At 39.8% G+C, this 27,374-nt stretch overlaps 2 protein-coding genes across 3 annotated transcripts in view; one reads left to right on the forward strand and one right to left on the reverse strand.

Annotated features, from left to right (window-relative positions):
- Positions 1–754: 754 nt before the first annotated feature.
- LOC117817761 (trace amine-associated receptor 13c-like) lies at positions 755–2,118 on the forward strand. Its single transcript, XM_034690525.1, has 2 exons — positions 755–924; positions 1,146–2,118. Exons 1-2 carry the CDS (start codon positions 755–757, stop codon positions 1,948–1,950), a joined length of 975 nt encoding a protein of 324 aa, XP_034546416.1. The 3' UTR covers positions 1,951–2,118.
- A 1,953-nt stretch (positions 2,119–4,071) lies between these two features.
- Positions 4,072–27,374, reverse strand: part of slit3 (slit homolog 3 (Drosophila)) — a 316,661-nt gene continuing 293,358 nt past the window's right edge. For both annotated transcript variants that reach the window (XM_034690744.1, XM_034690743.1), the window contains 8 exons: positions 26,561–26,698; positions 25,719–25,959; positions 23,804–23,934; positions 9,763–9,917; positions 9,121–9,281; positions 8,764–8,921; positions 7,791–7,996; positions 4,072–7,669 (listed from right to left, as the gene is read on the reverse strand). In XM_034690744.1, coding sequence (XP_034546635.1) covers positions 7,416–7,669; positions 7,791–7,996; positions 8,764–8,921; positions 9,121–9,281; positions 9,763–9,917; positions 23,804–23,934; positions 25,719–25,959; positions 26,561–26,698 — 1,444 coding nt within the window. In that variant the 3' untranslated portion in view covers positions 4,072–7,415. The remainder of the gene's footprint in view (positions 7,670–7,790; positions 7,997–8,763; positions 8,922–9,120; positions 9,282–9,762; positions 9,918–23,803; positions 23,935–25,718; positions 25,960–26,560; positions 26,699–27,374) is intronic.

Here is a 27,374-nt window from a genome sequence, read left to right on the forward strand (position 1 = left end):
GGTTGATAATGAAAGTTAAGCAATCCTGTCATGGTCATCAATTTATTTTGGTAAGGCATGCCAGTTGTAATACCTGAGAATCAAAGTTAAGTGAAACAATAGGCACAGGCATAAGCCCATTCATGTTGTTTTTAAAAGTCCCTTATAGTGAGTGTTTGTTACTGTGTATCATGGTCCCGCTCATAATACAACCATTAAAAGTTAGTGAGCTGCGGACCTTTCTGGCAGCGTGTTCAGGAAGGATTATGCTGAAACGCCTAAGATGTGTGTGCATGCTGATGAGCTGATGTGTTTATTTGTAATTGTCAAGTCAAAACCACATGCAAACATTAGGCCTTGTACATGTGAGATAAAGCTGTATATCAAAGTACTCTTTGATGCCTTGCTGTCACATCACCTACCCTGAGAGTTTTTTTGCTGCTTGGGTTTTCTGCATATGCAAAATGTAAGCAGCCAGTGGGATGAAATTTAAGACCTGTACAGCATCCTACTGAAAGCTAAAGATACAATAGAGTTTAATAGAGTAAGTTAAAAAATCTGGAGAGAGTTTCAGAGAAGGAGGGAGGAACATTGCACTGACGAGTTTGATGCAAAGAGCAAGGGAATAGAAAGTTAAAGGTCCAGAGGAGACACTGTAATGCAACGGAGGAGGGCAATTGGGAAATGAGGAAATATATCCGCTGTGAAACGGTGTTCTGGACAAAGAGGTGCCTGAGCTCAGCAGTGCCTCATCTTCTCCTCCTCCTCCCTGATGATGGAGACCCAGCAAGGAGCTGAGCTCTGCTTTCCACAGCTTCTGAACACCTCCTGCAAGAAGCCTACACGTCATCACTCTGGAGTTGTGCTCTTCTACTTTCTGACCTTCATCGCTCTGATGACTGCAGCTCTCAACCTGCTGGTTATCATCTCCATCTCCCACTTCAGGCAGAGATATGCGCTTTAGAAATGCTAAAAACTTCTGTAATAGTTGCTTAAACAGACACTGCATAGGGAGGTAGATAGATGCTCCATATGTAGCCTTCAGATTAGTGCGTAAATTCAACAAACACACTTCTTTATTTGTGGTTCTAACTCTAATCACTGTTCTTATTACTCATCATTGATGCTGTGTTAATATTCATTGTGATGATATTCTCTCACTCCAGGCAGCTCCATACCACAACCAACCTCGCCCTGCTCTCTCTGGCTGTCTCAGACTTCCTTGTGGGCCTCGTGGTGATGCCAGTTGAAATCATCCAAACTGAGACCTGCTGGTTCTTGGGTGACCTCATGTGTGCTGTGTATTATTTGTTGCCCTTCATCATTATCTGTGCCTCTGCAGCAAGCATGGTGCTCATATCAGTCGACCGCTATTTGGCTATCTGTTACCCTCTGCATTACCCCACCAAAGTCACGGTAAAAAGAGTCAGATTCTTTGTGTGCGTGTGCTGGTTTTACGCTTTTGTTGTTAGTGTTCTGCTGTTATATGATAACCTGAAACAACCTGGCGGGTATAACTCTTGCTATGGGGAATGTGTGGTTAACATTTCAGGGGATCTGGACCTTGCTTTCAGCTTTGTTATTCCTATATCTGTGATCGTGGTTCTGTATTTGAGAGTGTTTGTGGTTGCTGTCACTCAGGCTCGGGCCATGCGCACACAAATCACCACTGTTACACTACAGCATTCACAGACTGTAATGAGATCTGAGCTGAAAGCAGCCAGGACTCTTGGCATCGTTGTAGCTGTGTTTCTGATGTGTTACTGCCCATATTACTGTGTCTTCCTCATAAGTGGCAAAATATTAATCGGCTCTACAGCTGAAGCCCTCATGGGTTTTCTCATGTATTTTAACTCCTGTCTTAACCCCTTGATCTATGCCTTTCTCTACCCGTGGTTTAGGAAAGCTGTTAAACTCATTGTTACATTAAAGGTAGCACAGACCGGCTCCTGTGAGGCCAACATATTGTAGGGTGGGAATGCTTTTTCTTTTCTTTGAAGGAGGGAAACGCTGAGGTGAAATGAATGCTGTAGTTGCAAAATAATCTCAAAACATGTCCCACAGTCCAGCTTTTCTTGGACATGTGAAAATACAATGCTGGAGACTGTGAGATGTGGTGGAAAGAAAAGACAATATCAATAAGTGGACCTTGATTTTATCTTATTTCTTCCTTAGGTCATGTATGGACTTCTGTGATCAAGAGGAGTGGCGTGTAATAATGTTAAATACATACAAAAAATTAATTATTTACTTTAAAAGACCTATATCAAACTGTTCTTGTGCTCATCATTACTCCAGATGTCCAAATAGATATGAAGCTATTAAGTCTTAAGAATACCTGAGCTGAAACACTATCAGGTAACTACTTGAATGTGATTGAGAAAAAAAAGGATTCTTAAAAAATACTTCATTATCAAAACGATGCCAACAAACAGGTAAGATGATAAATTACAACTGGTCAGTAAACAATATTTGTGTCTCAAGTTTCCTTAAAACACAATGATTGTCTTAGATTATAGTATTATTTGGACACTGAAGGATATTATGAATGTCCCTTTCTGAAGATATGCCTTAAACATTCATTTAATGTACACTTTTTAGTTGAAGTATAGAAGAATAATCCTCTACCTTACTACCCAGCCTTGATCTAAATCTACGTACCTTTTATCATGTATAGCATAAATTCAGTGTATGTTCAACTGGATTCAACTTTAGACTTTAAAGTCTCAAAACTCTAATTTAGATTTCAAATCCCATTTCATAAGGTTTATTAACCCTCCTGTTATGTTCCGTTTCTCTGGAACAGCAATAATGTTCCTGGGTCAATTTGGCATATTCAATTATCCAAAAGTGTCAGAACCCCAAAAAATCCCTATAAACAATTTTTTAAATCTAATTTTGAACTCCATTACTAACCATTTAAATCAAGATTTAGTCCACTGGTGTTCTTCAATTCTCACAGATCATGGTTCAATGAGGATAACTCACTTGTTTTTCATTAAAGTTAATGTTAAAACTTTTTTTATGTATATTGGAAAGCCCTAAATATAAATACAATAGTTTTACATGACATAGATTTTTTGATTTTTTTTTTATGAAGTGATGTTGATAAATTAACACGACTCCTCTTCTGTCACATGCTTCCCAGATTTTTATGCTGCATTTAGCTGGTTTGGAGGACATATATTGCCTAAAATAGATTTTAAAAATGGTCAATTTGACCCGCAACATAACAGGAGGGTTAAAGCAGTGACGTTTTTTGTTTCAAAATTCTTCTCCATCGATCTATTATTAAGTACACATTTAAAAATCCTGTTTGTGTTTAAAGTTAGGACTGAAATAACTGAATTACAGTTTGTTGATACTTTCTCTGTCAAGGCAATGCTGCCATCTTCTGGTGAGAAGCAGGTGGTGTAATGGTTAGCCAATACTCCAGGAGTTTTGACATTTGCCCCCAACATGTTGTCCAAATCTTGTTATAAAATAGGAATATATTATAGCTATGACATTTTTTTTATGAATAAACAAACTTGGTGTTCACTTTAACTGTCACATAAATGCATAAAAGTATTTGCCTCCATCCATCCATCCATCCATCTATTTGTTTCCATCTAACCGAGGTTGGGTTACGTAAGCAGCAGTCCAAGCAAATCGACCAAGACATCCCTGCGACCCCAGCAACGTTCTTACGCTCCTCCTGGGGAATCCTGAGGTGTTCCCACAAATTTTCCTGCAACTACATGAAATCAATGATTTAAGTTATAAATTATGTTAAATTGCAAAACTAAAAGTAGGGCCATCTAAAGAGGAAAGTACTTTTCATCAATACATTTCTTTTGAAAAGTTTTCAACGGTACATCACTGAGTCATCACCATGGGCAGAAATATGAAAACAAGTACTAAATATCTAGCATTAGTGACATTAAATCCAAATATTTAGGTTATATTGGCCCTGTAAACTGCTTCGATTAAATATTTAACTGGAAAGAAAAAATACTGTCCCGAATAAAATCTGTGTAATGAATGAGATGTTGGGTTTCACTGTAAAGTTGAAAGTCAAAGATGAATCCCTCAAGAAATCAGGCATAGACATTTTTTATGGTTTCAATGGTAGTTTAATTTTAACATTCAACATATGCATCAATTATTATCACTCACATATTTATGTGTTTTGTAACCAGAGACCGGGAAAATGGAAATGACTGACATGATATTACTGGTTTTATTGTTGATACTCAAAAACAGCTAAGATGTCTGATTGTGTTCCCAATGAAGAAGTAAGGCTGGAGGGTCAGAAAGAGAAGAGATAAACCGGGCAAAGAAAGGCAGGATGAGGTAAAGGCTGAACAAATGAGCACATACAGGTTAAGTCTACAGGAGGCAGGAGAAAGTAGGAAGAGGAAGGGAAATGAATTAAGACTTATGAGAATGAGGAACTGGTGGAAAAAACAGATGGAAAGCTGACCTTTCCAGATGAGAATAATACTGATAAATGTCAAACCCAGAAAAGTAGAGCAGTAAATACATCAGAAAATGTGACAATACTTTGCATCTGTTGTAAACAAAGCAATAACGTAAAAGTAAACAATACAGTAGTAGTTACATTATATACTTTTAATCATGTTAGTCATCTATGCAGAGTTTCTGTCAGCTGTGTTGCGGTACCTTTGCTCATATCAGATTCTTTCATGTGTCCATCCTGACTAGGTGAAACATTGCAAAACTTAGCAAAGTTGTTATTAAAAAAGCTTCTGTGTGAATTAAAAAGTATACATTTTTGAAGTATAGACTTAATGGAAATACTGTTTTTTACAGACACATCAAAGGCTTGTGTCCACCAACAGGACTTTGTGCACTTGCAGCATCTACTTTCATTGCAACACCAATGTAATTCAGTGTTTACAGTACTAAGGCATCGTGAGCAAAAACATCTGAGAGGCCCTATCTTTTTTTATTTTCTATTCCCTGCACTCACAGTTTTCTCAGTTTTGGAATACAGCTGCGCTCATCAATGTCACTTCTGCCTCACCAGCCAATCAAAATCAAGAAGGGGACTTCAAATACTTGTTATTTGCCCACAACAATGGAGAAAGACAAACTTTTTTTTTTTTTCAATGCATTTCCTAGCATTGAGTTGCTAATGCTAGGAAATGCCTTTTCTGTTTGTTTGGGGGTTTTTTTTTCCGGTCAAATGTTGTTAATTAAAAGCAAACATCAAGCTTAACACAAAGGGAAGTAGCAACTGCAAACGCTGATGGGAAGGCCCCTAAACAGAGGTCATGGGTGCTGCCAGCTCAAAAAGCGGTGTTAGTGAACACAGGCCCTGAAGCACCTTGTGGTAATCCAAAAAATACCATCTGCACTTCATAATATGACCTTATAAAACACTGAATGCATCACATATTAACACTGTGGGAGTAAAAAATGAAATGGGTTGACGCTGTGTTTTCACATTCAATACAAGGCTATAAAGATATACTTTTTACAACAAATAGTTCATTAGGAAGGACTGTAGCATGATTAAGACTTCACTTCTTTTGACACCCTGAACTGTTTGAATTATCTTGACTTTCCACACATCAGTGAGATATTTATTTGTCCCTTTGGGGACTGAAGAAGGCTACCATAATGTTTTGTGTGTGTTTTAATGGAGATGGTTGCAACTGTCACATGTGGCACATCAACACCTTTACCAATCCTAAAACATCAAACATTCAGGAGCAGATGCTGACAATATTGCAGCAAATTTCTTGAGTTTGAAAACAAATGTAGGCCTACATAAAGGCACTTAAATCTGTTAAAGCAGACAAATGCACTCTATGATTTGACATACTTTTTTAAGGCAAATACAGCTAACTTTGGTTTAATGGCTTCATTTGTTTTAGCTTTCATGTCCACTCAGAAAATCATCTTGTTTAGAGCAGCTGATTCAAAAAAAAAACTCAGACCAGCTGGAAATGTTTTTTTCTGCAGTGATTTGAAGGCATTGTGAGGAGTTTTCCTCACAATGCTGTTTTGACTCCGGTGACCCCTAAGAATAAAATCAGTATTGTTTTTCCAGGCTGATTACTGCATTTCTCATGAACACCATCACCCATGGTCGTAAAGACATGGCTCTTGACAAAGTGTGCATTTGTTGTGGAAGCAGATGAATGGAGTATCTAAAGAGGACAAATCTCCCCTGGGTGAGTGCCGAATATCAAGATTACACTATTCAAAAGTCAGTTAACTCCTCACAGTGCCTTTAACATCTTATCTTGCTGCAGTGGTGCAAAATGAACCCTTGGTTGTGTCAGTATATTGTGGCATCCCTGTTAGGTGTGGTTACAGGTGCAAGAGAGCAAACCTCTCTCTACAGCCAGCAGTGAGGCACATTTAAACGTGTAACCACAGAGGGGCTTAAAATGCTGCTTTGTTAAAAAACTCATTTGGATAAAATGATTGGATAAAAATATCTCCTTTTGATCATCTGAATCTTTGTTACAAGCTATTTTAACTCATCAGGGATTTCCTTAGTATCTATTTGTAAGCTCAGCTTATACCTCAGGTACAAACGAGCATGATGCTTAGCTTACCAGTATGTTTTATTTTGTTGATTTGAATGACACTCTCACTTAAAATGTATCATTTTCAATGAAAATCAAGAGTCTATTAGAGTTCCATGTTTAACCTCAAGCAGCTCCAAGTCTGGTGTGCAACAGCAAACTAGAGAATAACACATAGTTAGAACAAACTGTTAGATCATCTCTGTGGAAAGAGTCTCTGATGTTTTCTCCAAGAGCTCACATGTGAGGATGATGTCCGTTATATAATGAAGCAGGTTAGCTAGGCACCAACAGTTCCCTTTTCTTCAAGGAGAGAGGGCGACAAAAGAAGGCTCTCCTCTCTCTCAGTGTCCAGAGCCTCCCACGCATCAGCACTCACATTAACATCATGCAGATACACTTTGAAAATATAAATTTCATCGGTTAGGGTACATATTTATATAGATTTTTACATACATATAAATTCATATACTTTTAAGGAATGTTAATCTACTTTGCTGTGTATTTTTTTCTCCTTACAAGGTACAAAATAACTTTTCATACTATGTAACACAATATATAATCGACATATTAAAAAAACAACTTATCAGTCCTTTTATCATCTTTTAGAGAAAAAAATCCATAATAAAAATAAGTTCTATGTTTTTCTCACTTATATCTTACAATATATTTTCTCTCTGTCAAAAAAAAAACACACACACATGTCCCATTTTTTTTTATCTTCGTGGTTTCTAAAGGCAGCGGTCAAACTGAAGGTGTTAGAAAAAAATCACATAATGGTTGTGCTCATCAGCGTGGAAAAATCTCAGAGCGACAGCCTCTTTGACACGTGGGATTCACAAAATGGCCGTGGCGGGTGTTGCGAAACAAAAGTAACAAACTGCAGTGCTGTTACAACGGGCACTTGGAGCAGCCGCAATCCAGAGCAGTTTCCATCTCCTCCGAGTACGAGGTGCCATCAGTGCAGCGGAAAACCACCTTCCTCCTCCTGCTCTTGGTGACGCCGCAGCAGACATCCGGGGGAGCTGCTGCCTGGCAGGACCGGGGACAATCCATACGGGGAATCTTGCTGGTGGACGTGCATGTTCTCAATGGTTGGTGGCGCTTCAGCTGCTCCCTCACCATCTCTCCTTGACATGTAAACTCTGGATATAAGTGAGGAAAAGACATAAAACAGACATATTATAAATGTGCTTGACTTCTCAAATCATGATAACTTTCTTATCATTCTTATCATCTCACTTCTTCTGTGAGATTTCTCTGTACCTGTATCACAGGCAGGTCCAGTGTACCCTGGCTGACAGTGACAGACAGGCTCGCCTGCCTCAGAAACTCGACACTCCCCGTGTCCGCAGCGCTGCCCCCTGCAGGCTGGAGGCTCCTGCCGTCTATCACAGTACTGACCCTGGTAGCCATCACTGCACTTGCAACTGTAGGACTGACCCTTCGGCACACACAGGCCATTCACACATCTGAAGTAAGAAGACAGAAAGGCAAAGAGAAAAACAGGTCAGAGAAACACTTTATGTGGAGGTATATGTAAGATATTTAAGTTAAACAGGTATAGACTTGCTTTGATGCACAGTTTTAAAGATAAATCTGTAGAAGCTTGGACAGTTGCCAAAATAGGTCCTGTTCACTGTGGATTCACTGCACAAGCACTTGGAAACCTGGTGAAGCAGGAAAGCCAGTGGAGCCAACTTTCAACAGCTTTACCCTTCTTTTGTGCAACAGTGACACATAGTGAAAAAAATAAACTCATCATGAAGTGTTTGCACTGAAAACACTCTTCAGTAACCCCAAAGCTCTTGGATATACCGTAAAACTTGGTGTATAAGACCATACTTTTTTGTAATCTTACAAAAGCGAGCTGTATCCTGTACACTGGTACAACTAAAATACCAGTGTAAAGTACAGAGAGAGGTATTTCATTGTAAGATGGCGCTCCAAGAAGCCAGTGACCGCTTCAATGATTAAGGCACGCTTGTTAACTAGTGAGTCCGACCAGGCTAGAGGCGCCACTTTTGAAAGTGAGTGCACCAGAAAGTGCTACACATCATAAAAATGGCACATTGCAGAATGCAATGGAAGCATTCAAAAAGGAGGACAATTTAAACCTTTAAACAAATCAGAGTGCATCTTATAAACCAATGCGACTTATATTCCTGACTTTACAGTAACTTCCTGAATCTCAGGAACAAAACATGTATCCAGCTCAGTCTCTGCTGACTCTGCTTACCTGCTGTTCTGACAAGGGCTCGGTGCTGTCATCTGGTCACACAGGGCTCCGCTTCGTCCCGGAGGACAATCACATGTTACACCTGTGTCTCCTCCCTCCCTGCACGCACCCTGCGCACACACACTGCAGGAGTGACACCCTGCGAGAATACCATCGGCCTGGTGACAGAACGAGAGATATGCTGGGTCAAAGGGCCTTTTGACGATAACAAATAACCACAGAGGGAGGCTGATCTGGAGAACTTTCAAAGGTATATGAATCTATCTTTAGTTAAATCACTTTCCACTGTATGAACATTCACTCTCTGATGCTGCTTTTTAAAAACTGGTTGCAAATGAATCCCCTCCTCCTCATTACCTTGCTTTCAACTCCCTGGGGTCGAGCTCCTCTGGCAGTTCGGTAACTCAGGTCTTGAGGCTCCCCGTTGATTCTGACGTTGTGGATGCAGCCGTTAAAACCCTGAGGGGAACGTTCAGGTCCAGGCCGGAGACCTAAGGCCACCACCTGAGCTGGCACACCTGGGAAACAAGTCGGGGGAAAATAAGAGCAGAAGGAAAAGAGTTCAAATGGGAGGAAAATAATGGAAAGGCCAAAAATGGAAAGCAAACTGAAGAGAAGATGCTTGATTAATACTCTACACTCATCTTTGGTTTAATCCACAGCTGATTCTTTCTGTACAATACAATGTTCCAGTAAAAGGAGGCTCACTCTGTTGCACACTTACATTATGAGTCTCCCTGCTACTTTAAAAAGCAGAGTGTTCTTAGGGGCGTGTTTTGTCCTTTGTGTGAGGAAAAGTTGACCAAAAACAGCTCTCCATGTCCTCACCACATCCCTTACTGGGGTTTTATGTCAGTGTGTGTATTTGCATGTTGTAAGTGTATTTGTATGTTCCCATGCATGGCAGACATGTGATCTAAACCACAGAAAGGCTGTAAAAAACATGCAAAAGTAACATATGTGCTCATTTGGAACATGTATGTGTGTGTGTGAGTATACCTCCAATGTAAAGCTGGGTGTTGTGGTCTACAGAGGGCTGCCGTGCTAGCTTGCCCAGGCTCTTGGGGGCGCCGTTATCCACCACCAGGCTCAGTGAGCGGTTCTGGATCAACAGCTCGACTGTGTGGAAGAGGCCGTCATTCACAGACTCCACGCTGCAACAATCAGAGGGAAAAAAAGGACGGAGAGAGAGATTTTCAGTGTGGTTCCTATTACGATTAATTATGGCTGAATTCTACACCAGACGGGAGAATTACAGAGGGAAAAACATGATTGAGCAAATTGGAAATGCAAGACACAAAACAGACTCCAAACATTTTGAAGTCGAACTATTTTTTCTTTCCTTGTTTTGTTTTGTTTGCAAATCGACCAAAGTAAATGAAACAGAAATTAGGGAAATCTGTGTTTAGATGTTATTTTGAGACATAAAACAGACTGATTACATCCTTACTGCTGTTTTCTTTCAGATGAGATTAAAACGTGCCCTTGATCTAAGTCATGGTTTCCTAAAATGGGTGTAGAGGCCCATAACGGGTCCACTAGCAGCACACAGGCTTACTTATTCTAGTTGTTTGGAGTCTTCAAACTAAATTTTTATATCCAACAGCTACGCTCAAAGTTTAGAAACGAGAAGGTTCTCTCCTAAAAGCAATGAAGTTTTCTTGAGGAATAAAAGTTTCCACTGAAGAGGAGCCTACAGTGAACCAGGATCATGACCCTGTGCACCATGTCTGACCCTTGGAAGACAGCCTGTGTGTTTGTGTGTGTCTGAGATTCCCCACTAAACGGTTTATGCTGGAGGGGGACAGACAGCTTTAGAGACAGTGGTTTGGCACAACGAAAGAGGGAGAGAAAGAGAGAGAGAGAGTGGGAGACAGAGAGGGAAAGAGAGGTAGATGTCAGGGTGGTAAAAGTTGACTGTGCCTCCGTTTACCCAAGTCCTTCCTCCCCTGAAACCCGGAGTAAAACGAGCAGAACATCAAAAAAACGCAGAAGAACAAGTGAGGCCACTTTTTCCACTGGTGGTCTGCCTCAGTCTCCCACAGCGAAACATCAGTACAGTACACCCCTTTGTCTGAAGCCGTCCATTTGCTAACTAGGCATGGGAGCCTAAAGTCTGCTTTGATTGACAGCTGTGTGCACAGTGCTCAGATTACAGTGATGGTTCATGAACAGCCAATGGAGCGGGGTTGTGAGTTCTAGAGGCGGGCGGAGTGACTTTCATAAAGACTACAGAGGAGATAAAAAAAGAAACAAAGCAGAAGAGGAAGTAGAAGAATATAAACACGATTAAAGAGATGGAGAAAAGGATTATGGTTAAGAAGCAGAAAAATAAAAGGTCAAAGATGGATCAGGAAGAAATCAAATAGAAGTAATGAGGAACAGGAAGTGAATATGTTGTAAAAAACCACAATGATTAAAATATACCTTTATACAGCTATTGTTAGTCAGGAAGTGTATCTGTACTTATTGCACGACTGTGCTTAATACATGATTTTGATTGGTCAGCATTCAAAAGTAATTTTCTGTTATTTCTTGATTGCACAGAGTTGTTATGAAGAGGCAGTTGTTAGGGGCGCAGCTCTAATCGAGAAAACACTGACATGCATTTTAATTTTGACCTCTGTTCCATCTGTCAGGCGGGGTTTTTGACCTGTACTGCAGCCAGTCAGCAGAGGGAGCTCTGAATCTTGTGGCGTCAAAGCAAAAGAGCTCATATGCAACAGAGTCTGGCTTTAACAGTGATGAGAACAACTCATCAATTGTCTTCTTGTTGACCTAGAAGGAATGTGAGTAATAACGCTTGGTTTGCTTATTAAACAAGGCTACAGAGTTAACAGTTACGTGGGATGCAGCTCAAACTATGACGGACTAATATCAATTGAACAAATATTGTTTTTGAATCAATCAAACCATTTCTAAATAAATATTTGACAAAACATGATTGATTTGTCGTGTCAGTAACTGTGTAATAAGCTGTATATTGTATAGTGAGCAGGTTGGAACCTCGACAGAGTTAGTGAAGACCCTTCCACTTGGTGTGGGGGTCCTGCTCACCCTGTTTGGGTTCCAAGCTGCTATAACAACCTGCTCACCATGTATTACCCCCTTACATACTTACATATTAGGGTTTGGAAGTGATTTTTTGTAAATTTCTCATTTCACATGGCTCTGTATTTTTAGTAATAAGTAGCATTTACAATATATTTTTTATACACCATTATCATTTATTTATTTATTTATTATTTTTTACTGATGCTGCACTTTAATATTTGCACTTGAATGGGTTCAATGCATTTAATTCTGTTGTACCTGTGCAATGACAATAAAGACATTTTATTCTAAAAGAAAAACTAAAAATGTATTTCGCATTTTATTTTGTAGCAACAAAAAATGATTGAAAAAAAATCAACAAAAATGTTCAAATAACTTAATTGACCTAAAATGTAAACACATGGTATAAATAATAATGGGCTACTACTGAAGAGGAGTATCCAACAATGCATGCAATCAATAATGGCAAATAAAAGAAAAACTACTGTTTGCTGGACTTTGATCATGTTTAGTATTCAGCCAGAGGTTTTCAAAATAAAAGCCTCTACTTCACTGTGGTCCCAACACAGATACATCCATGGTTTTCATTAGAGCTGTGTAATTTAATAGTGATCTCGACCAGGCCTGCTGCAACCCAGCAAAATAATAGTCTGCTCATCTGAAAGATTAGCTCACTACCCTTCGCCTCTGTCTTCCCTTTGCATTGCCATGTTTTCCTCTTTCCACACATATCCATCCTTTCCTTCTCCCTCACTTCTCGTGTCCTCTTTTCCCTCCTCTGCGCCTCCATCTCTCTTTGTAACAGCAATCAGCTCTACTCCTCTTGAAGAGTAAGACGAGGTTAGTTCTTTGGAATTCTTTCAAGTGTCTACAGAGTGAAATAAAACGATGGCTCACACAGGACATTCTGAGAGGGATGTATTTCCCACTTTCATTTTGCATTTTGGCACACAGACACACACATGAATGCACGCACACACACAAACACATCTGAAGAATCTGCTGTGACAGAGATGCTCCAGCGAGTGGCAGTAGAGGACTTGTGGTCAGTGCTTCTGTGGTTGTGAACACTAGACCTGCAGGGGCGTTTGTGTGTGTGTGTGTGTGTGTGTGTGTGTGTGTGTGTGTGTGTGTGTGTGTGTGTGTGTGTGTGTGTGTGTGTGTGTGCGTTTGATGTTTGCCAGCATCAGGTCTTATCAGTGTTTGGACAAGGGAAAAGTTGCCAGAATGTCATTAAGATGTGTTTGAGATAAACAAATATGTTCTTACATACAATCTTTATTTACCTCGTGTTTGAGAATATATTCTGCAAATTGTGTGAAGCATCTGCTTTTCATGAGTGTGTGAGCGTACATGCAAGTGTGTACTGCATGTTCCTTGTCCACTTGTTGGTCCAGTTGATTTGGATATCAGATTAAAAAATAAGGCCATCATAGATTTACTTAAAAAATAAGCACAAAGACACAGCATATTTCAGCTTCCCCTGTCTCTCCTGCTCTGATTGTGGTCACCCAAACCCACGAGGGAGGTCAATTTCCTGTCAGTGCTGAATCAAATTCACCTTGAATGATGGCACAAATAAGCTTCATTGAAGAAATAACTTCCTAAAGTTGAATAACGATCTTTTTTTAGATGTAACTCAAAGAAAAGACTAGAAGAAATAACAGCATCAGCTAGAAAAATGCTGGATTACAAACAATATCCACTTACACTGTTAAAACTAATTAGACAACGTTATCATTTACTCACAATATTTCGAAACACATTTGTGATGTGTGTCTGTGTGTGCCGGCTTAAGAGTTAATGTATTTGACAGTGATCCATATGTTTGTGAATATGCATAATTGTGTTAATATAGAAGTGTTCAAGCATGGAAGGGTTTTGTCTGGCTCTCCCATACACATACACTATGTGTTCATACATAAGGGTCTATATGCTGCGTGTGTGTGTATTTGTTAGTATATGTGTATGTGTTTGTGTGGGCTCTGTGTGTGTTAAGCAGCCCAATCTGATTAAAATGATGTTCAGCAGACAGTCCTGTATTGCCGTGGTAACCTCAATTAGTCCTTGCTGAGATGGCAGCTGCTGAGCAGCGAGCTCCTTCACTGTTTTCTTTCCTTTTTCCCTTGCTTTCATTAAACCATGCCGACCAGTTCAGAGGTAATTTGTACTTCTCAGGTGTGGATCGGTAAGGTTTTGATGTTGAGTTTCAGGAAAGACTGCTCGTAGTTTCAGGCCTCTAAGGTTTCAGTATTAGATTATTTGAACTGCCTCCGAGGGTTTGAAACCTCTAATGTTCAAGGACTGTCTGTTTGTTTTAACCACAGCCTGGTGGTTTTACGGAGCCAGATTCAGGTCAGACATTCAGTCACTTGTCTTGTCTGAAATCACTTTGAAAGCCCTGAAAAAGTCGTGTCAGTCTTGTGTGAATGAATATTAAATCAACTTCATAAAGGAAACTACAACGTTTTAAAACCTATATAACAACCTTTCATAGAAAAAATGGCATTGGACATGTGTTGCTGAGACAATGAAGTGCATGTGTTATAATTTACATTATTTTCAAAGATCTTCCCCCTATGTGTGACGTGATGTAAATCTACATTTAGCTTACCTTTTGGTTTGTTAAGATTTGAACACTTAAAAGTTAGAACTGCTACTTTGTAGGGTGTAAACTTCATCGTCTCCTTACAGATACAGTATGTGAATGCTCTGATCTAAAACCTTCCAGCACAGACATCTCAACCAACAAAGGACATTTTCTGTTTTGTAAAGACAGTGGACTGTATGAAAATATGAACAACATGTCAGCTCCCCATAAGTGAAGCCAAAGCATTCAGGGCTTCCCTCATTGACTGGCTGCAGTATGAAGCACAGGGCCCACCTCCTTCATGTAAGCAGATGGGACATGAGTCAAACCTTAAATTCAAAATACACGCCATATAAATGATTCTCAGGCATGCTTTCTGACTTCTGTTCTTATTGTGGTAAGTTATGTCCAAATGCAAAGTATTTTATGTTTTATTATTATTTTAATTACAGCAATGGTACAAAATCTAAACAAAGAAAACAGAATAATCTTTGCTCTCTTATTCATCATTGATGCTTTTTGTGTTTGCATCCCCCTCCTGGTTCCTTTCTCTTTCCTCCTCATTCCTTCGCCCTCTTTCTACCCATTAATAATAACCATTCAACCATCCATCTTTCCATCCATCCATCCTTTCCTTCACTTTTTCCTTTCTCTATCATCTTTTCCTCCTTTCCTGCACTCCTCCATCTCTCTTCCTCTCGCTGATGAATAACTGTAGATGTGCTCCCTATGACCCGGTGGGAGATTAGTGTGGCATTAGCAAAGGGCAACGCATTAATACACAACAAACACACACTCTCCCTCCTACACACACGTCCTTGTCAAACTGGGTATGACTAACCAGCTTCATGTGTTGCTAATGAGGGCACAATGAAGAACTTGTACATATTCACCTATCTCTCTTTCTGTCACTCTCTCCCCCGTTCTTTTTCTCTCTGCAGATACAAAGCTGTTGTCTTGCAAATATCAACTATAATTTTATTTTATAATCATACCCTCTTCTTTCCATCCGTGCAGCACTAAGTGCAACCAGCTGAGGTTACTCCTTTCTTTGCTCTCTTAATTTTTTCTAATTTGATTGCAGGTAGTGCACTTAATAGTATAATATAATAATAATAGAATTAAGCTATTTATCCTTTCTGCACAGTTTTGTTTTCATGGTCTACTAATCTCCTCAACCTTGTACTCTCTCTCTCTCTCTCTCTCTCTCTCTCTCTCTCTCTCTCTCTCTCTCTCTCTCTCTCTCTCTCTCTCTCTCTCTCTCTCTTAAACTGTAAGTCAATCTTTTGGACAATAATATGTCTCAATAAAAACCTTACAAACAATTTAATCTATGTCTCAAGGCCAACTTTTCTTGTAAAAGTAAAAAACAGTTCAGTTTTCTTTACCACGTCTTGGCCTGACCTTGATTGCTACATTTGATCTCGTTGTCACAAACTGACTCAAACAAAATGCCCTCTCTCCTTCTTTGGTTTCAGCAAGATAACCAACGCAGGGAATGGCAGCGGTCCCTGGCTCTTAGCTGGACAACCACAGTAACTAAATTGACAGTGCCATGTTTGGGATCTGCCAGAATAGCTGTCCTCAGATTGTGGTGGTGAAATAATCACGCCATTCTGGTCAGTATCACTTGGATGACGGCAGGATGCTTTGCTGTGCCGGCTTGGCCAAGACGTTTGAGCCAGTGTGTTTCCAAATTAGGGTGGATAAGTTAGGCCGTTTGTAATGCTCAAACTCCAGTAATCAAAAGATGGCACATCCAAAGCAAAACAAGGAATCTTCTGGTAGTATGAGCTCCATGCTGGCTTGGAGCAGGGCCTCTTTTCATTTCAGATTGCTCAAACCGGGACATTATTTACTTAGAGCTTATAGGCTTTCTGCTTAGATATGATCAGACATGTTAGATCTTTGTTTACTTCTCTCACTTAAAACGCTCCTTTATTTAGATCCTAATAGCTTCAGCACAATAGAAACGGTTCTTCCTTGTGTGTTTACATGGTGAAAAAATGCCCTCTATAGTTTTATTCTAGTTTTAGCCAATAAAAAAATGAGATTTTAGACAGTGCTGATCATCAAAATGTTTTCTCTCTTTCAACTTGTTCAATTAACCAATCGGAAACTGGTATCAAAGTTGTACCAAATGTTTTAATCTGCAACATTTCACTCTTGTTAACACTTTTACTGATATATATCTAGATTTCTGACCTTAGCTGGATAATCTAACTTAGACTCTACCACAACACAATACTGCTGTGCTGTCCCTTCTGATCTATTAAGGTAGGAAATGCATTACACGGATGAAAATATATTAAATTAAATGTCTTGGACTTCAAATAAAAGTGCATAATGGAAAGGGCTGTACTTGTACTACTATGCACATTGTATGAATGTGTGCTGGACACATTCAGTTCACAGCACAGGGAGAATAATCATCAACAATGGGACTGGTGCATAGAGGCAGTGAGAATTTAAATCTGCGCCATACTTGCTGCAGATAAGTGACAAAATTGATTGATTTAGATGGACAGATCAGACATGCAGTGGAGGAACACATCATGGATTTCGAGTGTTCGGCAGTCCATCACTAAAATTCTACTCCCGTCTCGTTGAAAACACTAAAAACGCAATGTACGTTAATCTGAGTTTCTATCATCTACGTTGTTTTTCAGCTCATCGTTTTCTCATCTTCATCACTGAAAAAAAGGTAGCTGGTGAATATTGATTGTTATAAATTTGTTAACAGCAATGAATACTGCTGGACAGCAGCCCTGCACATTTCACTGCTGTCTGTTGACACTGTGGCAAAAATGACTCTGTTGGCATTTTAAATTGGGAAATGTAGCAGAAACAGGACAACATAAGTCCCACTCGCCTGGTTTAATCTTACTCTGTTGAGATTCTAATTTGCATAATCACCTGTTCACTATGTAATATCATTTATATATTGTATAGTTTGGGAATAAGATATATTCTTACGTTGTTATTTCTCTTCGTCATTTTCATAAACTTTCTTTGTTCCGCCTATGCTCCCTTTTCTCTTGTTTGGTCTTCCTGTTTCTCTTCAGCAACTCAGTCACTCTTCTAAATACTACTTTAAACTTTTTTTGTCTCTCTCTTCTGCCTTTTCTCTCATTCTTTCAGTTTTACTTTGCACTCTGTCCATCCATCCGTCTGTCTCCCCCCCTCAGGCGTGGCTCGTGTCAAGTTAACGAGACCAGACAAGGATAATTCCCTGACTCACGCTGCGGTTTACTTTTCCCCTCTACTCTTCCCTCTTCTTTCACTCCGTCCCTCTGTCATCCCGCACTCCCCCATCCTCCATCCTGCCGTTCAACCGTGTCTCATGGTCTTCTTCATTTCCACTGTTTCTACCCATCTATTTTATCCCCTCCTGTTTTCTCCTCTGGCGGGCAACCCATTCTACCAAGCTATCTCTTTATCACGTTCTCTGCTGCCTCACACACCCCCTCCACCTCCATCTCTCTATCTCCATCTGCCTCTCAACTGATCAATCTGTCTTTCAATGCATCCATACGTCCCTCTGACCGTCCTCTTCCCTCTCCTACTCAGCCTTTTCAACCCCGTCTCCACCCCTCCCCATCTGTGCCAGCGGCTAATCAGATTCACCCCGTCGTTTCCATTCTTTCATTCGATTCTTCCTTCCTCTCTAACCATCCCTCCCTCCTGCCCTCTTCTTGCCTTTCACTATGTGTCATGTATTGTGGACACAAGCACACACTCTGGTTAAGGTCAAATTAGGGATAAGTGGTTTCTACACATCCACCCAACCAGATTACAAACTGGTCCCATTCATGTGAAGAAACAGAATATCACCACAGAAATGGAAAGAGCACTGACTGCAAATAATTACAGCAGAGTAGACTGGGAGGTTAATTGTTGTTATGGCAAACAAAACATATCCACCCTGCTGAACTCTGCTGAAGCAGGTCAGGGTCTCTAACAGTTCAGGGTTACAGCTCTGCAGCTGATCCTGCACTCCGGCCTCTTGGAAGGCGGGTGAGGTTAAATCATTTCACCCACATGGTTCACACAGCTTCACACATTTATTATAATTATGCTGATTGTATGCAGCAGTTCATCAAAGGTCATTGAAGGCAGAATACAGAGTTCAAAGTCAACAACGCAACGCTACTCTCCTTAGATGAGAAAATCAGAAACACTGCTGAGTGTGTCTTCGGGTCGCAAAACTCACAGTATGTTTGTGAAGGGAGAGATCACTTCAACGAGTGAACGCTGGCACCATCATAAACACTATAGAAAATAAAACTTGGCATAGAACATATTTGTATGTATACATGCTACGCAAAATACACCACAGCTTGAATATACAGTAAGTGCTCTTTTTGGTTGAAAAATTCAAAACTGTAACTGTAACAGCTTGTTCAAGTTCACAGTTTTGTAGATGCTGTAAATGCTCTGCAACATTTGAAATAGTTTCAAAGTAGTTCAACTTTTTCCTCTTGTATGAGAATGGTCTGACTGATAGACTGTATGAAACATGGACACGGCCTAAACATCAACCATTGGTTTCTGGAGAGTCATTAATTATGGTCGCCATATTGGAAATGCTGACTCCAACTAATCTCTAGCTTATCTATAAACCTGGAAAGAGGTGGAGTTGAAGCCATAGTGTAGCTGCCGGGGAAGTAGCAAGAATGCACCCACCGGCCAGTCAAGTCAACCATGCTCCATATTATGCTGAGTATTACTCTTAGCCTTAATACATATATAATTGTTAAGTTATCTAAAAAAGCACCACCCCTCCATCACAATTAAAGGAATGAACAAAAGACACCAAACTGGCTCTAATGGGGTTACCTTGGCTTCTAGAGCCAGCCTCAAGTGAACACTAGAGGTACTGCAATTTTTTTGCACTTCTACATTGGCATTCATTTTTAATACCACATTTTGCCACTTAATTGTGCTTTATCCAACCTCAGACAGAGCTGTGTGTCTTATATGCTCTATTGACTGACAGTATATAAAGCTATAAATTAACTTGTTGAACGCAGCAGAAATCGACCAGCTAGCAAAGTCAAAGCATCATTTCTCACCTTAATCAAAGAAGAAGTCTTACTTTACAACAAGAACAAATCTGCAGACTTATTTGCTTGCTTGCCTTCCCACTAAAGCAGCAGAGGAGCAACGGATGAGCAGAGCCAAGTCCATTGTGAAACCTTGTCTGACCGTACATCTCATATTGAGTTCATTATAATTTAAAACTTGTTTGCATTGCAGTGACTTTGAGAAAAAGTGACAGAACTTCTGTGAGCTGTAACAAAGATAGAAAAAAAACCCTCAGTTATATATCCCTTTTATGCAATTGGTGAAGCAAAGTTAACTGACATGGATCAATTATAATTAATCCAAAGTCTGACTTAACTTTATTTTCAAAAGTTATCACTGCAGGAAAGTTAATTGGTCCATTTATTACAAAAAAGAAATCCTGCAGGACAGGGTGAAGTCAACTAGAAGAATTCTGTCGACATGCTCATTTCTCTGTTGGCACATGCAGAGACAGTCCTGCCCTTGAGGAAGATGTCCTCACTTGTAGCTTCAATTTTATTCACCCACAGCTACTTGTCGGATTTATAACATGACGCAACGTCCTAATCCTTAAGTCAAATTTATTATAAAGCAGCTGCTTATTATCATCAGAAGCAGTAAGACTGCCCGTCCCTCGTCCTTCTAATGTGACCTTGTCTCTGTCCACAGAGACAATAGAAAGAAGCTGAGCCTAAACCTCAAAGCCAGGTGTCAAATTATGAAAAAATAAACTGATTGAAATTGAGAGAAAGAAAAACAGGAGTATGTGACATTATACATTCTCTCTATTGCTTCTCCCCCCCTATCCATCCTTTCTCTTCCATTTGTAGTCCGTTGTCCTTTACGCCTCTTTGCTTCCCACCTGAATTTGCACCAGCATTGTTTCACTGATTTGTTGTAGTTTGTAGTGATCTATCCACTTGAATTCAACACCTTCTATTAACTGTAGAAACTAAAGCTTAATTTAGACCAGCAATAAACGCAATTCCTTCTTTGTGGTATAAACCTACATCATTTGACAATAATTATTACAGAAGAGAACACATGGTATTGAATGTTGTATGATGTGTCCCTATCACAGCTCTCTCTTTCTCTGCGTCTGACACAGACAGTGCAGACAGAGGAGCAGACAGGATCAATAGGAGCCAATCATCATCGGACCAAGATGGACATGGCCTCTTTTCCTCTCTCCCACTGTCTAGTAGGTGAAGTAACGTTAGGTAATCCTTTCTTTCTGCTTCCTTCTTGATTATTTTTCTGTCACCATGTTTTTCCTCTCCTGTCTCTTGTTTTACACCTTTACTTTTGATTTTCACTGATCATGTAGTTGAAGTGGCTAATTCAGAAAAGGTTGAACAAGGCATCACATAAGGGTCTTGTGTAGAGATGGAGTGGAGTACTGTCAATGCTGCAGACAATAACTGCTATCCTGAGACTGTGTTTCATGTGTAAGGACTATTTTCAATACTTTTTATGCGAGTCAGTTATGACCACCATCATATATTGTCATTTTGTGGTACTATACGTCAGTAGAAACCTGATGGAAAATACTTTAATGGCTAAACAATTGTTACTTTACTTTTGTTGTGTAAAGTTATTCCATCATGATTTTTTGCATATTTAGATAGGACAGCTGAAGAAAGACAGCAAATGTGGGGGCAGAAAATGGGAATGCAGCAAAGGATCAAAGTTGGGAGTCAAAGCAGCGACTGCCGTTATGAGGACAATAGCCTTAGCACATGTGATGTATGCCTTAACCACTCAGCTGAAACAGTGCCCCACCTATAGTTATCTTCTGACAGAGCCTAATACCTCAGAGGCTAATGAAAGGCTCTAAAAACCTCATCAACAACTAAAACAGTGCATGAAAGTTCATGTAAGCCTGTTTATGTCTTTATATGAAGACTTCACACTCGGGTGATCGACAGATGGTTGAGTTCATGGTACCCGGCTTGCATAAAATCATGGAATAATAGACTTCACGGTCTGTCACAGATTTAACTGTCACATGATTCATTACACGCATGCCTCAAGAGACTCCTGACATCATAGGATAAGCTGTGTATTTAACCTGGCAGGGTTTTGACTTACAGTGTGACGTGTGTTACTCATTACTCTCCCATCTGTCTTGTTTTAATAGGATACAATTACCCAAATAATTCAAAACTGGAAAAAAAGTTGTTCATACTTGTGTTGCTGTGGATTTTGTATGTGTGCTATCTTTCTGTATGACTTTATTTGCTTTTTGCACACAGGGCTGTCGTGTAAAGGTTTGTGTTGGCTTCTTTTTTTTTTTAAAAGTCACATGTCAAAATATCTTTGCATACATTCTGTAAAATCCCAACTACTGAAAACATTATCATGGTCTTTTCCTGGATTACCGTTGCCGTTCCAATAGCTTACCCTGTAATATCCAATCCTATGAAACTGGGAACGTGGTGCATTATATCATATCCAAGGGCTTACGCAGACTAACCCACTGAATGAGGGCTTTTGTGTTTTCTGTTTGAAGTTCTACCTGGAGAGACGTCGGCAGGTTTCACTCAGGGACATGACTGTCTAGTCAGGATTGTAAAGGAATTTTTCTGGGTTCATGTTTGTTTTCAGAGGGAAGTGCTCAGACACAGATCTGGGACTGTGTGTGTGAGACAGAATACACAGGTGGATTTGTGTGTGCATGACCGAATCAGCACCTACTGAAAGTCCTTAAGTAATGTTTATAAAAACCTCAGATCCTTGAAACTTTAGGAATTGGTGTGTGTATGTGTGTATTATGCATCCTCTATCCTTAAGTGCCCTTGTACTACCTTGAAGCTCTGTGAGTGTTCAATCAAAATCTGCCTCTTTAAGTAAGTTGATGTGTACCTTTTTGTTATCTTTGACCCATTTTCAGCCTGAGCAGTTTTTAATTTTGTCAGATCTTTCTGCATACTTGTGTTGGGAGCTTTTTGATATATATTTTTAAAAATAATCTTACCTTATTATCTTTTTATCAGATAGAAATGTACATAGTGTGTATACATCTTTAATAGTTGCCATATTTTATTCTATTTTATTTTATTCTATTCTATTCTATTTTACCTTTATCATTACTATTATTAGTGTTATTATATTTTTAACTATGTTAGTACATTATTATATTCCCCTGTCCCGTGTTGTAAGCTGCTGTAACAAAATAGTTTCCCCCAATGGGGATCAATAAAGTCTATCTTATCTTATCTTATGAGAACCTTAACAACCGCAAATCTCTGTATCAGCTGAATCTAGTAAAGTGTTCTTAAGAACAAAATACAAGTATTTGACATTTCTCCCATGTATATATCATATTACTGTTTGTGAAGTGTGTAGTGTTTTTAATTGTTTGAATGTAATGTTTTTTGAGCAGAGGTGAAACTAACACTGGTATTTATATATTTTTAAGGCCCTTACTGGAAAGCTACCCTCCTACATTGCAAACTTGTTGGAGTGGCATTATGGATCCTACATAACTCGCTCTTCTGATTGGCTCATTCTGAAAGCCCCTTGAGTTTACACTGAACTTGGTAGATCAGCATTCTCCATTGATGCCCCTAACTCATGGAATACCCTCCAACAGACTTTAACAATGATATATTTTTGCTCTTTTGCAGGGTTTAAGACTTGTCGGACCATTTGTTTTAATGAATCTATTGGATGTTGGGATGTTACCATCATACTTATCTTCAATGCTAGTTTGGTCCTCTGGAGCAAAACACACCAGATCAACTGATTGGCTCACTCTCCAGGTTCCCAGAGTACATTCTGAGCTGGGTAGATCTGCCTTTTGCGTTTTTGCACCATCTGCATGGAACTGACTTCCAAGCACTTTAAAAATGAATGCACTGGTTTCTTGTAATCATTTTAAATCATTAGTTTTAACATTTTTAACCTGTGATTGTACCTGTTTTAACTGACTTTGTGTAATATTATTTCAATGGTTGTAACATTACTCTAAATTGATGTCTTTTTTTAATTAATCATCATTCTTTTAGGGTTACATCTTTTATTTGCTTGTCAAGCATTTTAATGTTTCTTTTATATGCTCGTCGTCATTGTAAATGAGGACTTGCTATCAATGATTTTCAAGTTTAAATGAAGAAAATAATAAAGTTTTGTGAATGGTTATGTGTGTTTATTCATTCCTTCGAGAATAAATAAAGATTTGAATTTGAATAGTTTTAATACTCGAACGAGCCAAGATCAGGTGTAGACCTGACCTTCAGCATAATATACTCAGTATGTTATTTGGTGAATAGTGGTATTTTTCATCTAATTTGGTTACAGGTGAGACTTTCTGTGTGTGTGGCCTACCTGTACACAGTGGTGGGTGGGTAGTTGGCGATGTCGTAGATGAGTCGGATGTGCCCCTGGTAGAGCTCCAGTGCCAGCGGGTCATGGTCCTCCTTGTACAACAGAATGCCATTGTCTTTATCTGTAGCCACCTGAGGAGAGAGAGAGAGAGAGAGAGAGAGAGAGAGAGAGAGAGAGAGAGAGAGAGAGAGAGAGAGAGAGAGAGAGAGAGAGAGAGAGAGAGAGAGAGAGAGAGAGAGAGAGAGAGAGAGTTTAACAGGAAGTTGATACAAAAATAATATTCTTTCTTTATAATCATGAATACATGATGAAATCTGTTCAGGTATGACTGTTTCACATCCTTTCTGTTGTCCGCCTAAGCATTACAAATCTAAAGATTTACAGTCAGGTGTCTCTGTCCTGCCAAAACACTTAGTACTGAGCTACTTTAAAGCTAACATGATATTGCAGGTGTTGATGCTAGCCTATAATGTACTATGTCAAACAGTTAAACCACTTTTCCAGACACGCTCCTGAACGAGGTCACTCATGTCTCGCTTCTTCACACACACTCGACATGTCACACTTGCTCGTGGTCTCCGCTAAGCACTAACTAACTAGCGTGTGGAAATGGGGCCAAGGGGCCAAGCACTTAACACTCTGGCTTCAATGGAGCATAGCCAAGTCAACACCTGCTAACAAGCTGCTGGAGAAAAGAAGAGATGGAGGCAGACCAAGACGAGGAAAATAAGGAGAATGTAAAGAGAGAGAGAGAGACAGCAAAAGAGAAAGACGAGAAATGGAAGAAGAGAGTGAGATGGAGAAAAGAGGGTGAAAGGAGAACTTGGATGCAGAAAAGAGAGGGAAAGTGTTAAAGAGGAAAAACATCCAGTGATTTATGAAGTGCTGTGGCCCTTTCATTCTTTTTTTCTTTCATTTTCTCTCTCTTGCCTCTCAGTCAGGGCCTCTTGGTGGAGTTTAAACAGCCTTGGCACTGACATTGAAAGCTCCTGGCAGGAACACTTACACACACACACACATTCACAAACGCTCACACAGGTCCAAACAGGTGGTAAATATCAATTAGACTGCCCACCATTTCTTGTTTCTCTTTCGCCCACTTGCACTCTCAATTCCAAATAGGAGGAAAATATGTCTCTATTGGGATAAGACTCCAAAATGTATAGTGAATGATGTGTGTGTGTGTTGGTGTGTGTTGGTGTGTGTGCTTGAGTGCTCAGTGTGCGATGGAAACAGAGGGTGTAGCAGATGTTTACTTTGCTTTGTCGGCACTAAGTCGTGGAACTCTATAGGCTTGATTTCGAGCAGCTCGCAGCTCCACTTCAAGCTGCTTCACAATGTTTTCCTTTTAGTGCAGCAGAATGTGACTCGCAAAGGTCGACACACTTTACAAGCTTGGGTGTCTTAGTCTAGAAAACGCAGAATTGTTACAATCAAATGTAACTATTCCATAAATACCTGCAAAACCTCAGGGCCCAGTTGATCTCAAGTAATCTGATCCGATTACAGCTATTGGATTGGATTTAATCTTGTGGGTCGTTCAAAAGGAAAAAAGGATTATAAAATCAGATTAGATCAAGTAATCCAATCTTGTTATTTCTGGATAATGCCTACAGTTGGTTTTGTTAAAAACTTAGCGTGGGATTGGAAACAACCCTCAAAGTGTCTGTAAATTAAATGTGAAATGTTTGATCTTGGCAGCTATTTCCTGAAATAATCTTTTTGTGACAATCTTATTATCAACCACTTAACAAAGATCTTATCCGATCTGATAACTTTAATCCAATCAGATTACTTTACAACAACTATCTGGGCTCTGATCGTTCTTATCTGGATTAAACCATTTGTAAAACCGGGTCCTTGCTTATGAGACCTTTACATGTGGACATAACTGACGATGAAATGTCCACCTCACCTGTAATGAAATATGTGCAGTGGGTCGGAGCTTAGCGCCTGGCAGCTCCACGTACCCATCCCGACCAAGGAAGTGCACAGTCGCTATCTTCTCACATTTGCTGCCGTAGAAACTGGGCATGCAGCGGCAGACGGGCTCCCCGGCAACCACCAGGCACTGGGCACCATTCTGGCAATCCGATTGGTCGCAGGGGCTGGTCTGCAGTAAGATCATTGGTGGAGGGTTCTCACAGAACAGGCCGCTGAGGGAGGGGCAGATTAAACAGAAGATAAGTTATTCATGGAGCTTTAATGAGGTGATTAGTTGTCTCTGTTTCCTCTGATGAAACTTGTAAGGTACTTGCTCTGTTTTTTCCCCTCCTTGCATTAATTTTTGGGTGAGTTGTCAAAGTTGTGAATGTAAAATTCCTGAAAATGTACCTTTTTGTATCAGCAGGACATAGCAAACCTAATTTGTTGGTTCTTTTATTTTTGCTTTTTGTTTACTGAACTCTGAATGTTTTCTTTGAATTCAGTGTTTTTGCCCACACAGTTTCTGTCTTTCTTCTACTGCCTGTGTCCTCTTTCTATTTGCTCCCTTCATCTCTTTCTCTGTTTCCCTCTGTCCCTTGTGATAAATTTGTTTCCCTCATGCCAACAGTCTCTGCCATAATTAACCACATGGAGCTGCATCTGCTGTATCACACACACACACTCACACACGCTCACACACACTGGGTCCAGACAGTCAAGTGTCTGATTATGAAGCGCCATCTGTATCTCCTCCCAGTCTGGCCCTGCAGAGTGTGTTGGTGTCTGTTTCAGCGATTTGAAAAGTCCCTGATGTGTTTCCTTGGCTCTCACCTGAAACCCTCTTTACAGACGCAGGTATAGCCATTGACGGCGTCCACACACTCCGCTCCGTGTTGACACTTATTCTCCAAGCAGTCGTTATAGTCCTGTTCGCAGTGTTGGCCCACGTATCCGGGTAAACACTCGCACCTAGAGTGACATGGAAATATGGATGTGATCACTGTGTTTATGTTGGGCTCAGCTCATGATTGCAAACGTTTTACTGAAAACAGAGGTGAAAGCTTTCTGTTTTCTTCCACAGCCTGTAACAATGTGTTTCTTGCATTGAATTCCTGAACAGGACAGCAAACTTTACACTTAGTGTTAAACTCAGTTTCTTCTGTTGAATGTTTGAGTCAAACACACAGACTATGTAAAAGAGGTGAAGGACGTGAGGGTTTAACAAAAGTGAAGCCAACACATTTGGAGCTCCCTTACTGACTGGCTGTGGTAAAGCTAAATAGATGGGACATGAATCAAACTTTTAAATAAGAATACAAGTCAAATAAATGTTTCTCAAACATGGTTTCTGTCATTATAGTTAGCTCTTATCAATATGATTTCTCTGAGTATTCATTTTTTTCTGAAAAGTTTTATTTACTTAATTATTTGATGCTGTAATTCTGGTATATCTCCAATAACAATAAGTGTCTGCTTCAGACTGACTAAAAAATATGTTCTGCTGTGGACTGAGCTGACCAGAGGGCTTGGCTTTTTAAACAGTATATTAAATGTGTGCTTTGGTTAACAGGGGGGACGTGATGTCAATACCACAGCTCTGTCAGCCAATCACTACTACTCAGGCTATTTTTGCTTCACTTTTGTA

The sequence above is a fragment of the Notolabrus celidotus genome, chromosome 8 (genome assembly GCF_009762535.1).
Source record: "Notolabrus celidotus isolate fNotCel1 chromosome 8, fNotCel1.pri, whole genome shotgun sequence".
Taxonomy (NCBI): Eukaryota; Metazoa; Chordata; class Actinopteri; order Labriformes; family Labridae; genus Notolabrus; species Notolabrus celidotus.